The sequence below is a fragment of the Opisthorchis viverrini genome (genome assembly GCF_000715545.1).
Source record: "Opisthorchis viverrini unplaced genomic scaffold opera_v5_105, whole genome shotgun sequence".
Classification (NCBI taxonomy): domain Eukaryota; kingdom Metazoa; phylum Platyhelminthes; class Trematoda; order Opisthorchiida; family Opisthorchiidae; genus Opisthorchis; species Opisthorchis viverrini.
Genome location: NW_008751759.1, coordinates 1182510 through 1197992, shown reverse-complemented (window position 1 = coordinate 1197992; position 15483 = coordinate 1182510). Strand labels below are relative to the sequence as shown.

Here is a 15483-nt window from a genome sequence, read left to right as displayed (position 1 = left end):
ACGGTTTCAGAGAAATTTCGGGTGTGCGTCTTGCCGCCGGCGTCGACCAGCAGCCCAAGGCCATGAAGCCCTGGTGGCGGTTTTTAGCTTTAGTTCAACTTGGTCGGCCATATCGTGGCAGATCTGCTGCCTCTCTACACCCATTATTCTGGCTCCACACTTCCTGCAGTTTGAAGTTTTTTGTTTGTCACGTTCTAGGCATTAAGCATTTTGTTATACCCTCAATCGTATTGTTTTTTTCCGCCACTTTTAAATACTAACGACCAGATTTTTTGTCACCTGATATGTTCTCCATAGGAGGTAAAGTGCCCTTGTAATTTTGGATCCCTACCCATGTCACCTCAGGTGTGCTGAAGTCTAATTCGTTAATGACCACTATTTACGTCACCGTCCCTTTTCCAAGAAATTCCCGTTAATCACAACCTCCATCAGTCATGCTCTTATTCTGACTGATACTATGATCATGCATGACGGTATGCTACCCACTAGTTGGGAATAAATATTATTATTATATGAGAGTTTTGCTTCTTTGTCCATTAGTCTGTAACCGTTCTCTTGGCGCGGGGGCCTTCTTCCTTTCACCGGTAGAACAGAAAATCTAAGCGAAAAAACAGGATGAGCTGACGAGGGAACACTTCCGCAATTGTTGTTAACCTGTAAAGTGTTACGTGACGAAACAGATTTTGTAGAATGACGGCACTCCAGGACCGTGCGGATGTCAGAGATAGCATAACAGAACTCGATATGACGGGAGAAAGAGGATTAATTCGAGAATTTGCAAGCCACTACTGGTTAGTAGCCACTAGGGAGTTCGGAGCCGATGGGGGCTGCGAGAGTTCTCCCGGTGTTGACAAGAATGTGCTTAATTAAGAGCGGGTGATAGACCAGGTTCAGGAACAGTTGGCCGAACCTTCAGCCAGCTGGGGAACAAAAATGAAGGGGGTTGCGTGGTTTTGGTTATGGAACAGTCAGGATGGCCAGCAGGACAGCAACACGATCTGCCACGGGCTTCCTAGCTTCGAGCAGAGTTCCATCAGGTGCACTGGAAACCCAACATACTATGCACAAATGGAACTCTAAATCTCTGGTGGCATTAGGAACTGACACATTTTCTACGGTTGATGGGACACATGATGCACTTGGGTCTGCATACAGTAAATGCACTGCAAACCTTGGGCTATGGCAAGTTCCGTTCATCGCTTGTATGCGCGAACTCTGGGATAAAATATATTAACCTGGATCTAAGGGCACACCAGAAAGTTGTTTGGGGCGTGCTGGAGAATAGGATGTCTGCAGAAATAGTAGGGGTGACACTGAATTGGCCAAGTGATTTTGTGGACCTCGCCTGCTCACCAGAGAGGGGCAAATGGTCTGAAAGTTGAGTGTCCTGTATGCGGGAAATAACCCTAAGCGGAATGCCCCAACGTTAATGACTATCAAACGCCTATTGGAAGATGGAAGAAGTGACATTTTCGTAAAGCTACGTAAAAGCAAGAGAGATGAGTGGATTTTCTCAAAATCTGTCGGTAGAAAGCTGGATTCGGTGAAAACCGGCATCGTTCTCACCTTCTCCATACTTGGATAGTTGACAGAAAATACAGGAGGCGGAGAGAGCAGTCGCAGTAAGGGATAAAAATCAGCACTATTGTCGGCTGCTCAAAAATAAACAAAGAAATTTTGGATTGACGCACACCATAGTAAAAGTAAAGTAGCTTAACCCAGCCTAGAGTTTAAGATTGCTTACACATGCAAATGTGTACTAAAGGCGTATTCGGCACGGTAGCTGAGGGAGAGTTCTTGAGGGGATACGCAGAACTTGGCGCACCCGAGATCCGGGGTCTCTTCTGCTCCGCAGAGCAAATCTTGATATTTGGCGTCCCCATAAAATGACCTGACCTCGTCTTATTGGAATATTATCATCTGCGAAATCCTGCTGGCTTTCCAAAATGTAACAACTCGCATACAGTCATGAACTTCCCTCTCGTATTCGCACTCTCCCATTGTACATAAGAAAGCTTCCGTTCTTGTGGGGCCCAGTTATAATTCATCAATCCTACGACAGCAGCCCTGACCCACCCTCGGTACTCGGACAACTCGATCACCTTCTCGCCTCTAGTTAAATGTCTTCAGCCGAAATTTGGCTTATCACCACTTCATATTTCACAGGTATGTTACTGCTGTCTAAGTCCAAAGGTTACTGCGTTGATAGAAGTAACCATAATTCTAAAATACCCAGTCAATGCATCAAATCGTCCAGGTGTCACCTTCCGGTTCTCACTTACTCCAACCACTAATCCAGAATTGAAGTGCCACCCTCTTTTCACACTGAGGAATTGAATTTCAATCCCGTATATGGCGCTTTTTAAGGGTTCCCACAATCGCACGCCACCGACAGTCACATGAACTAATGCCACAAAGGGCGTCGTGGACTACATTCAAGATTACAGGAGACACATGTGAGTAAAACATTACCTTCAGTTGCCCTTCTATTTTGCGTAACCTAATTTGCTAGCTATATACGGAGAGGTGAATAAGTTCAGACGCAGATTTCAAATATAGATAATTATCCGCGTTTGAAATTATGGGTAGAGTTTCGGCAGAAACTGGATAACGAAATTTAGAGCTTAGGTTGTATTAGTTCGGGTAGACGGTGCTTCGAGCGCTGCTTGTATTTAGTAGCTGCATTCATTTTTCCATCCTCGCGCAATTCCTGGTATCTCACCATTTCAAACACTGTGAGTAAATGCAATCAGAAGAAGCCTTCGTGAGTGCAGGGAGGGATGGAAAACATGCAGCTGCTAACGGCCCAAAGCGACTACCACATGGATCCACGCCGCAATTTGCCAGTTCGTGATAGCCGGCAGGCAAATGAGAGACCGAAATGCTCACCATACATAGGCGCAGTAAGGATACACCAAACAAATTTTAAGAAACAATGGGTAGTTCACAAACCACTTTAATATGAGCGCAGTGGGGGGTCGAAATAGCTGTATAGTATATGCCAATCAAAACAGATTCCCATGGATTATTGCACAGGATCAAGGCCCTTGCCCACGCCCCCAGTCAAGTTTGTTCATATCGTTAGATGGCTTTCGTTTATCTGAAAGGCTTTAGCGAGAAGGGCGTACAGTGCCGCTCTCTATGTTCAGAAATTGAAAGTGTTTTGAACCTTGTTCTAGATACAGAATGGACAACCATCGGACAAAGGTTATTCATCGAAATATTCGGGATGAGCAATATTGTTGCTCATTAAAATTGGGCTTGAGGAGACTCTTACCATGAATTCGCCTTGTAATAAATGGTTAGCCTGTAGAGAAACTTTCGGCCAAAGCTTGTTTAAACGGAGCATAAGTTACATCCTCTCGTCCTCTCGGAGGTGAAAGTACTCTAGGAGGAAGGGTGCAGGCACCCAAAAAATGATTTCATCAGCATAGGGTTTGGGGATAGCAACCATCTTGGAAGCGGGTCGTTGGACGCTCACAACGAGAGTATCGCCCCTCTTGTATCCCGAGTAAACAGATTGGTTGGCGTATTCACGAGAACGCCCGATTGATGCCACGTAGGGTACATGAAAGCCCATGTTAGCGATACAGAACAAGATGCGCCGAATCATCCACAGAACAGTGGATGTCTTTTCAGTCGATATTTTACTGGCACAGTGAGGTGCAACCAGATACCTAAATCCTTTTAAGCTTTCATCTTTTTGATATCTTCTGGTTCATTCTCACCATGCACGAAAAGAGGGTTCGCTCAGTGTGAGCCGACTTTAAATCTGAAGGTTCGTCGGGGGGAGTATCTCATTCAAGCATAGAATTTCTCTTTGAAGCCCATGAGAACCGACTTGGTATAGCGGTGGAACCTGTGGGACGTTATCAGATGCTTCTGAAAAGTCGAGAAAGATGTCCCCCTTCCTCCGACGGTTGTACACGCTCCTTCTCGAACCCAATTTAAAGCACTATTAGACATTTATTTATGCGAATCCTCGCGCTGGCGAGCATACTGCCCCGCGCTGAGAACATAAAGAGCAGTGCTACACCCTTTTTTCACTTGTGCCTTTCAGGTGAACGACAGCCACTGACCGACAAGAACAAAACCGACCCGGGAAACTTGGGAAAAAGCCTCGATCCTGTGTATCAATCCGTGAATCCGTGATATGGGTATTTCGTCCACGGCTTTTGCTTAGCTGTCCGTAAATGATCGTCACGCAAGAACGCTTTGTGTTGCGTCGGGAACATCAATTGTTTGGCAGTGAGGGGATTTGAAATAACCAGCCTCGGTATGCATCCAATCACCGAGCAACGTATGCTAATGAGTCTGGCGGGTCTGTAGCTACCGGACGGTAGGCAGTCACCGGACCTGTTGATTGCTGTGGCAGTCCCTTTCTTCCATTAGGAGAAAAGGGTGGTCTACTGCCTGAAAAACAATAGGGGGAACGCTTTCACAACCTGAGTGACATTTCCTTCGGGATCACGGATTGATACACAGGATCGAGGCTTTTGCCCAGTTTCCCGGTGTNGTCGTTCAGCTGCTGTCATTCACCTGAAAAGCTCAAGTTGCTCGCTGAGTTATTGGAAATTGAAAGTTGACCGAAACCTGCTTCGTGAGCCCAGTGCTGAACAAGCAATTTACTCCTGCAGGTTTCATGGACTTCTTCAATCACCTGAACTTCCCAAAGGATGTTCCTCTTGTTTTGCTAAAGCAGCTTAGGCATCGCGGCAGGGCGCCAGGGACGAAGTGCTTTTGCGTCTTGCAAATGGATCGTGTTTCGACGTTTACAGAGCCCTTAGTAAGGTTCACAAAAGATTCTGTGCACTTCATCAATCGGTGTACTAAACCAGATCGTAAAGGTATTAGAATTTTGGACTAATGAACAATGCTATCCATAGAGTTTAAGAAGAATGCAATTGCCACTGCAATCGGTTTCCTCGCCATGGGAATTCTGGGCTTCATTATCAAATTAATTTTCGTCCCCATCAACAGCATCATAGTTGGAAAGTGATTATTTTTTCGTTTGCTCTGTATTTTGGACTTTCGCAATATTGAATATGTGAATATTGAATTTCACATCCGACAATCCTCAGGGGTCTTGTTATCTCTTACAATATGGGCTTGGGAATAAAACGGCTCATTAGCAAAATTAGTCGATGTGACACCGTATGCTCTATCGGTTCATAGAGGCCGTGCATCTATTGTGCAGCGCGGTTTAGGATGTGATTCCTTTTTCGTGCTCTGAATTACCTGAAGAAATGTCGTTAGCACTTCACTTTTTCGGCGACTCTCCGATATTCGGGCCGACTCAGATTTATCTGCTTTTTTGCCTACGTCATGGCGATCAAAACGTGTCTGGTTTTACTGCACGGACAGTGTTTGGCGCACCATTGAATACGCCAATCCGGAGGTTCTCTATGAAGAGTAACTGAGATGTATCAACTGTGGTAATGGCTGCATTTTCTCAGACATGTTCAGTCCAGTCTGCTGAACAGCCCGCCCTGATCTGGTGCTGTGACTATTAAGAGTGCGATCACAAACTCAAGCTGAAACTGTTTTGTTCAGATGACTACTCGTATAGTGGTTCTCCGTGTGAGTGGTCCATATCGCTTGCAGCGGCCATTGTGTTTACAAGGATTACTAACACCGATTCGTGTTTAAACCAATGTGGGACAGTCATGAGCTGTAACAACTCTATTGACATACACTCGTGAAGAGTAGTCAGCTTAAATGCAAAGAAGTTCAGGAGGACGGCGATACCAACCACTTGATTCAACTAACCGTACCCCTGGGATTCCGTTGAACGCGGAGTGGCCCGGGTGTCCACGTTAAGGCGTTGGGGGTCCTCAAGCTGCATAGATATGTTAATCCTCCAGTCATTTATGATGGGTGATTGATTCCAGGAAGACACTTAACCAGAGATGACAACTATGCTATTATAGCATGAATCCACTGCTTGCCAGATCTCTATGAGTTGAGGTTATTCAGCTAAAGGCGCGGTAACTCCACTGCCAGCCGGAGGCCGCATAGAGTACAGCAGTAATTTTAGTTACCATAGTTCATTTCACCAGTGATATGGGCTTCGTACTTCTTGGATACGGGGGTGCAGCGGACTTTCCTCTGAGAAGGGAAGCAAATAAGTGGAGGTGAGAGCTTGGATGCATGCCAACATTGAGCAACGTCTGCCGATGTCTAACACCTGACATGTACTTGGCGGTTCTCATCCGGTTCGAGGGAACTCCCCTATCAAGCTGTCAATTGACGCCTACCGACTTATTTCCAACCGCATGGTTTCGCGAGTACTGCCCGAGGAAGCACGCGAGCAACCCAGTGCAACCTTTCGGGTGGGACCAACTCACCTAACATCTGCGACCTATTTACCCCCAAACGATCCGGTGAACTTTAGCGTTACTGATATGATGTCCCCACTAGATGTGGACAATGCGTCGACGGTACCATGGGTCAAATAGTGAAAAGTTTTGATGTCCGCTAACAGCGGCGACCTTCCGACCAATGTGGAACGCACTTGGAGATTTTAAACCGGACACTTTAGTGATAGAATGATTTCACGTCTACGTCATAGGTGGTGCAAGTTAACAGGACGAAAATACCATGTCTAGCTAAACCACAGATCTCAGTCAGCTCATTTTTTAAGCAGGCTTGGACGGCAGCATGTTGAACGCATAAAGTGCGCGCCACATCCCGAGACAGGGCCATTTGTGCTCAAAGTTGCTTATATTCCAGAGGCTTCAGATCCAAGGACAGTTGGCTTTTCTTCACCGATATCACCGCTTCACGGGTTGAAGGTGTACCCTATCTGGACTCCCCATACCAAAATCTCTGCTGGTGGTCCACATGCATTTTTGCCAGCGGCCCGTCTTCGAGGATCAGGTTTACGTGGCTCATGCCTGGATAGACGCACTACGAAATGTCTTCCAACAGATGTCTTTGGTGCCACACTAGCCTTTTATCGACATACGTTGCTGTGGGTGATGACATTGTCGTATTCGAGCACTTTTAATTGAGAGGAGGAGGTCATCAGATGGAGAAACCTAGCGCTTGCCCAGATATAAGTAAAAGTCCGGCGCATCCTTTGTATTCATTGATCACCTCGATCTGAGAACGGTTAAATTCAGTTGTGCCGGCTTAAACCTAGCGCTTGCCCAGATATAAGTAAAAGTCCGGCGCATCCTTTGTATTCATTGATCACCTCGATCTGAGAACGGTTAAATTCAGTTGTGCCGGCTTTCCTGGAACAATCAGATTTTGTTTTTTTTTTTATGAAGAAATGCCTTCAAGTGAAGACAGCATCTACCGCAAGCGTGCAACATACAGGTCATGGTTTGTATATCCGGTCGGAGTGGCAGCCATACACGTGTACTCACTTCGCAGTTCATTAAATGGATATGCATCCCACAGCAGACCAGAACACGACGCAACCAACTGAGTGCCCTACTCCGTTGGTTAAGTGAGATTTAGGACGTAAGTGGCACACCAAGCCTGTTCTTTTGATGAAGGCGCCATCACTGCCTTGTGGTCGCTGCTGAGACATCGGCGCTCCGGTCCCATATAGGAAACTAGTGGTCGGTATGTTCATTCGCTCGCCATTCATACATTCTTTGAGTGTAGCATCTTTTTATAGGTAGAATGACACGGCACCGAAGCGCCAGTGTCCTCGCCTGGATTTACTGCAGGTGATCATAATGTAATCATAGCTAGACGCAAAACTCCAGGTGATATTAGGGTTTTTACGTTATCCCTGAAGCAAGATAGTACTGAAAATCAGGGTCGAGGCCGACAGCCTGTTCGAGGGTTCTGTGTGTGGCCCTACGATGGCACATCATAGTGGAATCCATACATGGGGGCTACGGCTGGTGCCAACTCCTTGGATCATGAAGCTGCTGCTCTAATTCGGCAGCTCAAATGTATTGTGTACAGTGACTCAAATCCTTGAACTCTGCATCCTGTGGTTCGATGATTGGGGACTGAGTCCAGTGACCAAAAACGTCTTCGACTCGACCCACACTTCTGCATTCCGATTGCTCCTGTCCGGGCTTTGACAAGCTGACAGTATTTTAATCATCATGCTTCATAGCTGAATGGTAGCGATGGACCTAAAAGGCTGTGGAAGTATATACAAAGTTTGAAATTAGTCTTCAGACTAGACCGAACACCCAGGTGGGTCCAGTCGAGGGCCTCATGTCCAGCCGTATTGTCGTATTTCCTCCAAATCCACGTAGTTCTCTGATCAAACCTGAGGGGATAGCTGTCACTCGACGGGTGCAGTTCCCTAGGAAGTTTCATTCGTGGAACTGGCTGGCGTAGAGGATTTACCGCGTAAACCAGGGCCTGTTTCCCAAGTATTCCCTAATCTAGCCACTTGTGCGATGCTATAGGTGTGTAGTTTGAAGAGCGATGAAACGTGGCCCAAGTCGTTTCTCGTATCGGTGAGTCGTTGTTAGGTTTTAGCTTTCTGGTTCAGTATTTATTCCCTACTTGCTTGAGGCTATTACGCGACCGTGAACAGTTCTCCTGCCAATGGTTTGACAGGGTACCACCACTGCAAGGTATTTTGACTGGACACCCATAACCCAAGAGTGGGTTATTTGGTTGATCGCATGTGGAGACATGAGGCGACAAGACTTACACCATCTACCCTGGTAGCAACTACTCAGCTTTCGGATCCTCTGGGACATAGCGTGGATGGCCCATATATACGCGGTAGCCGTCTTCCGGCGTGAGCTATTTATTTAAAAAGCAGTTTACATCCGTACCTGAAGAGTCCGTCGCTCTTTCCAATTCAATGAAACCTTCAAGGGCTATACAGATCATCCATGGTGCCTGCTGTGTTGAAAATTTGGCTGCGTGGTATTGTGCAGTAGTGAAACGCTACGTTGGTGTTACTGCCAAGAATAACTATGAGGGTCGCTAAATGAACCTGACGCTACTCAGTTTGAGGATGTCGTGCATCAGACCGTTGTATTCCGTTTTACGGTCTACTTTCCAGATTAACTTAAGGTCTTTCCAACGCTTCCGTGCAAATGAGCGTCACTTTCCTCTAAATTCACTCACCCCATTTGCCGTGATCAGGTGCCTCTACTGATGGTATTTCGCAGTGTTTAGTTGGCACCCAAAGAACTCATCCCCTGTCACCGCTAACCGTGTGTATGCTAGAAAACCTGGCGGTATTTCAGCTCGTCCTTCGGGCAGCATGGTAACCATATATCAGAAGGATGCCACCGCTGAAGCGCTTGACTGCTGATATAGGGCAATGGGGGAGGCAGTTTCCCTGCGACCTAACAGGTCTGTTAAGACGTTCACGCTTTATTTTTGTGGGTTCGAATACTGGCATTCATCCAGTGGTTTAGTATCAGTAGTCAGAAGTATGGTGAAAACACTCCACGATACCACTTTCCGCAAGTGCACGCATTCACAAGATTAGTCTTTGGAAATCCTGGTTGCGAGGCTTGTTCCGCATTCGCGTAGTGTGCCGTTTCATACGGAGCGGTAAAACAAAACATCTTTGGTAGATTCCTACTTTACAATCTAGTTACCCGTTAAGATTCAATGCAATCAGATTCTATTAAACATACGAGGGATTCGTGTTTGGGGAACTCTGATGAAAACTGCTTGATGTGTGCGAAATAGCAGGTGGTCTCGGTGAGTAAAAAATGTGTGCGTTTAAAGTAATTCGGTGGGATAGTGGTGACACGTTCACCTCGATGGAGCTTCACTGCCGCGCGTCATATGTACGGCACGATCAAAGATGTTCTACTGATGGAATCAAATAAAAGCTAAACTCGCGTCCAATGCTTCCATATTGGTGTGTGGGCTTCGAATACAATGAAACTGATATGGCCACGGAAGGTGTCGGTTCGAAAGTCGCAGACCTGTTGGTCTCACAGGAACCCACTGTGTGAGGTCAGTTCACTAGGTGAGTTTGAACATGGCTTCTACGGACGGCTCTGGAGCAGATTGCTAAGATTTTTATAGGCACTGATAATAGTGCACCGAAATTACGCCAGCGATATCCTTTTCAACACACTGTCACAGTCGACGCGTTTCCAACTTCTAAGAGGAACCTTTTCTCTGGATATCTGTCAATGTCTAGCCCACTGTTACTCTGCAAGCGTAGGTTACTCAACCATTTTTTTCAGGTTATGATGCAGACGGATCTTGACGAATTTCTGGTATCCATTTCTACTTCATCAACAAGGCAGCACACTATTCTCGCTGGGTAGGGGCTCTTAGCGGGTTCTCCATAAACAGACGCGGATTGAGGGAGCGGAATTGGGTCCGCGAGCGGTATTGTGCGACCGTGATCAGAAGCTAGCCAACAGACTAAGCCGAGCGTGCTATCAGTATCAATAAGCTTTAAGAATATGGCTGCATGGGTAATGCTAGCAGGGTGTAGAAGTCCCGTCGATGCAGACGTTATCGGATGCAGATCCAATAGGTGGGAGGGAATACCTTGCGGATCGTACTGGTTAAACCAACGTAGAAGTGATTTCGTGCTTCTTATCACAACTTAAAGGTGACGCCCACTTCGCGTTTATCATGCATAAGTACCATATGGAATTTCTAGTGACCAGCGGGGAGAGGAGGGAGCATTCTGGGAACAGAAGATGAAGAAAGATGTACCTGTGGACGCCGCTTGCCAGCTTCATCGTGATTAATCTCAGGTTACAATTACCAAGAGGGGCTGAAGTTTTAAACAGCTGGGAAGCAGCGGTCTGATACAGTTGCCGAAGGTGTACTTTGCTCTAATTAGCTTCACAGCAGCTTCCTCCAGAAGGATTAGTCGACCCCAAGAATATCCCGGGTCGCTGCTTCGCACACAGCACAATTGACAGCAAGGTCCGAGTGCATTATTCAGTCTCTTGCACGTTTTGACATTCAACAAAATGATGTTCGTTCGGCTGTAGCACTTTTTCGGTGCCACCCGAAGGAAGCATGAGGGTTGAGATACTGCCAGGTTGCCCAGGCCTAGACAGAAAAAGTCGGGATCGAGAGGTCGGATTCGAACCGCGGACCTTTCGGTCCGCAAGTTCGCGCCTTTGTCACTGAGCCATCTCAAGTTACTAGGACGTTGTAGGTTACGCTGGTTAAGGCATGTACTTGGCATGCCAGAGAACCATCTGCTCAACCCTGTGCTGGGTAGAAGCGACTAAGAGATGAACAGTCTACGACCTGGCAACGAAGTATGAAAGCATTAAACTGTAAACTCAATCAGGTTGACAACTATTGCCCCCCTGGATGGGGACCCCGGGGACCAACTGAACAACTGTTGCTGACACTGGCGGACATATCGAAACCATAGTTAGTGGACAGATTACTAAGAAAGATGTGTTATTTTCGGGAATCCGATATTTGTGGTGTCCAGATGTTTATCCACGACTCAATGTGGCAATCTGTTGTATGAGTGTTTCTAGACGCAGACGGTTGAACGTGGGGAGTGGTAACTTGTTGTTGAGGTGGTCGGTAGTCGCTTCCGAGAGTTGCAAACACTCTTCGGGGAATTCCGGTGAGTCCACACCGGAATAATTTCGCCAGAACAAGAGAGCGAGCGTTCAAACGAGAGTGGTGTGAATGTGAATAAAAATGTAGCGATCGTTTGTAGCTTCCACTCAACACAGGTATGGGCGCAAAGAGCTCTGCGAGGTAGACGGTCTTACGGCATGTGGAGTATATGTCGTTACCAGCGTAACCTATGGAGCGTGAGTAATTCATCCATAGCTAGAGAGTTCTTTCTTCCTATGTCCATCTGGCGTACCTAGCTGGTGTGCAATCTGAAGGAAGCACGAGAGTTGAGATGCTGCCAGGTTGCCCAAGAGATGTCGGTATTGGGTTTTAGCTACCGAGCTTTCAGTGAGTAAATCCGCGCTTTAACCACTGAGCTATCTCAAACCTTTTTTTTTTAACTTACTTTGGCCCAAGTTGCATGGCAGTCAGTCAACCATAGTTACCGCTGCGATGATACGTCGTCAATCAGTCAGAATGTTACAGCCATCTTCATCGTCACCAATGAAGACATTGTTATCCTGAAATATTATCTAATTGCGTATATCTGGCGGTCACAGGATGAAGGACGAAAACATCAGAATAAGTGTATTGAAGTATCAAATATACAGTTTCTCAGAATCTTTTGGTTTAAAGGAACATGGAATAGTTTGAGTGCATACTAATATCATAAAACTGCAACCACGTATTTGCCCCGGAGAAACCTTTCTACAAATTGGCATTCTTTCCGTAGCTCATGAAATGCGCTTGCCAGCTCGTTGCGTTCTTTGGTATGACCACCAGAGTTCAGGGCTACAGCCTGCGAATGAGAAGAGGAACCAATTATATGTAACTGAAATAAACTGATCGAAGTCGACAGATGAAGCTCCGCAATGTACAGGGTCGTATTTGAGAATGACTATCACTGGGGGGTTCAAGAAGACAGTAGTCAATTTGAAATTCTTAGCAAGCCGGGACTCAAACTAACAATGCTGAGAAACCGGGATGATGAGTGTTGTCCACCCTACGTTGAAATTCGGTGAGCGCTACACAAGATGAAGATAGCTGTTCAAGAAAAATGTATCTACCATGACACTATAGTACAGGTTGTATCGGTAGCTAATATTCAGTGATAACGGTAAAGACAGGTTGACAAACTACGGGTGCTATACTCATCTCGAGAGCAGGACAGTGCAGATGATGACCTAACTCTAGCGTTTTTGTTCCAATTTTTCTATTTCAACATTCCGTTTGAATACAGGATAAACACGGCGCTTCGGTTTTCCGGTCAACCCAGTTTGAGACAACCAATTTCACGTTCATTTAATGGACAACGAAAGGAGATGTGCGAACGCGTGTACATGTGGAAGCTCTGACGACGAAAAGAGTAATGTGCGCCTGTGGTACACAGAATCCTGCATGGATTAGTGAAAACAAAACAAAGCGCGATGGCATTTTCGGTTGCGGTCCACACACATCTGTACACCGAGTTTATTCTAACACGATAATCGACAGCACAGCATCGAGATTCACAAGCGATGCTTCGCTGCCGTACAACCTTATTCTGAAACGTGGATGGGGACTTAGTATTAGCTTATCACAATCATTCCGAGGTTCCCGCATCTCCCAGACGCTCATTCAGGCAATCTGGATAAAAATTGAAGGGAAAAGTGCGACTGACCGATTAGCGGTCATATCTTGGAGCGTCTCCAACCAGACGCACTAGGGATCATGCGGTCCCCATCCTAGATGCCACATCGCACCGACAGCACCCAAACTTCTCGAAATCCCTTTCACATCTCTCCGCCAAATCATAGGTTGCTCTCGAATTAGGCATGGAAAGCAGCACTCTCTTCGGTAGACGATGGTTCTGCATGCACAGTACATGGTCTAGCCAACGCGCGTTTGGTGCCAGACACGTTCTTCGACTGAAGTTCCTGTTGCACCAAAACCACAAAGTGGTACGTGTAAGCACTGCAGCCTCTGGATATGAGTCCACACAAGATGGAAGCCAATGTTCGAAGCTTTTCGCGACTTCCAGGCCACATGAGGCTCGCTCGGGACCGAATAAATTGTGTTGAGCGTACCCACGGAAGGGCAGGCGTTCCATCCACCTACGATTCCGTGCGCATTTTCTGTTTGAGAACCACATCAGCGATTCAGTTACGTTTGACTGTATCATGTGGTAGGTAAAACAAAACAGAAGCTCACCAACAAAGCCAGTGTATCCAGTAGCCGTCTACGATCGTCCACAGAGCGATAGAAAGTTAGTGCACCATAAAGCTGTTGTAAGTGCGATTGGAGAACTGAAAAACGAACAAAACAGAGGACCCTGAGTAGGAGTTTGGGCAACTTTTGGAGCGGACAGGCAAAGAAGAACAGGAGAAACAGATTGGACTGCGCTGGAATTGAGTAGGTCTATTCGGCACATGCATATTTCACCTCAACTGTTTCACTGTTTTCTTAGCCACTTAATCAGCTAAGCCCCCTCTAAGACTGCACTACACCCCTACAAAAAGCTACCCCTATGTTGTTTTGGGGGAGCAAGTTCTACGGCCAGAAAATCCTCCCATTGCTCATGATCCCCGCTTGAGGAGGTAGACTTGGTGATAGTTTTTTAAGTCAGTGCGAATGCTGACACTTCTGGGACTGTGAACTTGAAAGAGTCCCTCGCATACAATGCTTTTGTATAATCCGAAATATACTGTCAAAGGGAGTCCATTCAGTCTCCAGTCCTAGTAATATCAACATTCATGAGAGCTGGAGATAGCTCAGCGGTTAAGGCGCGAACTTACTGACCGAAATTTTCGTGGTTCGAACTCTGCAAGAAATAAGGCGCGAACTTACTGACCGAAAGTTTCGTGGTTCGAACTCTGCAAGAACTCTGAAACTCGAATGCTTCTGTCTGGGCCTGGTCAACCTGGTACTGACTCAGTTTTCGTGCTTCTTTCGGGTGGCACCAAAAGGATGCTAGAGCTGAACGATTATGAGTACTACACTCACGAGCTCAAAACTGAACCGTTCAAGTCGAGGACTAATTATCTCAAGTTCCGGGAACTAGGACTACCTGAAGTACCTAATCAAATTCGAAATACCACGATTTCCGAAATGTCTGTTTCAGCTCTCGGAGAAAAACATTACAACAAAAGTTCCCTTTCCCACTGAACTATAGGTACCGGGCGACTGTCACATCAAATGGTCGAATACACCAGCGTTACCGCACAATTATTCCGCGAAGCCAGAAATGACTTATTGATTTGAGCTTAATTCACCATCATCGTCTGTAATTACCACGTAGTTGTCGTACAGTGGTAATAGCTGTCACAGTTTTGTCCGTCGATGATTTGGGAAGATGGGGTAGGTAGCTGTGCATTGGACGTGGGTGTGCAAATACAGGTCTGTCAGTGGACGTGTAAGTGGGGGGTTGGAGAAAGAGCTATACATTGAAGGCAGTGGCTTGAATGCTTGGACTGCGCCATGTCTGATAATGTCTCTAGCCATTGATGTGCCCGTCTCGGAAGGAGGGTTGGAAAAGGAGCTATGCATTGATATAATGTCTTGATAATGTCTCTGGCCATTGATGTCGCCCGTCTCGGGGTCCCCATCCAGGAAGACGGCAATGACCATCGCAGTTGAGTTTGCTGGTAATGGGTTTTACACTTCGCTGCTAAATCACTGTTTAACTCCCTGGCTCATTTTCACCCTTCGCGTGGCTATGCGAAAAGAGCGCTTCGAGGAATTCAGTCGACTGGCATACGCAGCAAGTGGCCAAGCCAGCACAACCTATGCAGTGTGATCAGTTCATCTATCGAGGGTGAGTTATTTCTCCCGAATACCATTCGATGTACTTCAGAATTGCTGATCCGGTGTTCCCACCAGATTCAGGCAATGCTCCGAAGACATCGATGGTCAAACACTGAAAGCCTTTTGACGTCCTCGGCGCGCAGCGGCCAGGTTTCTGATCCATATAGTAATATGGAGCGCACCGCAGCATTG

The 15483-nt window shown here is 46.5% G+C and overlaps 2 protein-coding genes across 2 annotated transcripts; one reads left to right on the top strand and one right to left on the bottom strand.

The window, feature by feature from the left end:
• Positions 1–690: 690 nt before the first annotated feature.
• On the top strand, positions 691–870 carry T265_05479 (hypothetical protein; the record flags this gene model as incomplete). Its single annotated transcript, XM_009170490.1, has 1 exon — positions 691–870. One exon carries the CDS (start codon positions 691–693, stop codon positions 868–870), a length of 180 nt encoding a protein of 59 aa, XP_009168754.1.
• Positions 871–3352: 2482 nt separating this feature from the next.
• On the bottom strand, positions 3353–11113 carry T265_05478 (hypothetical protein; the record flags this gene model as incomplete). The annotated part of the gene is made up of 5 exons (XM_009170489.1): positions 3353–3713; positions 4035–4183; positions 4352–4413; positions 6042–6108; positions 10682–11113. 5 exons carry the CDS (start codon positions 11111–11113, stop codon positions 3353–3355), a joined length of 1071 nt encoding a protein of 356 aa, XP_009168753.1.
• Between the last annotated feature and the right edge of the window lie 4370 nt (positions 11114–15483).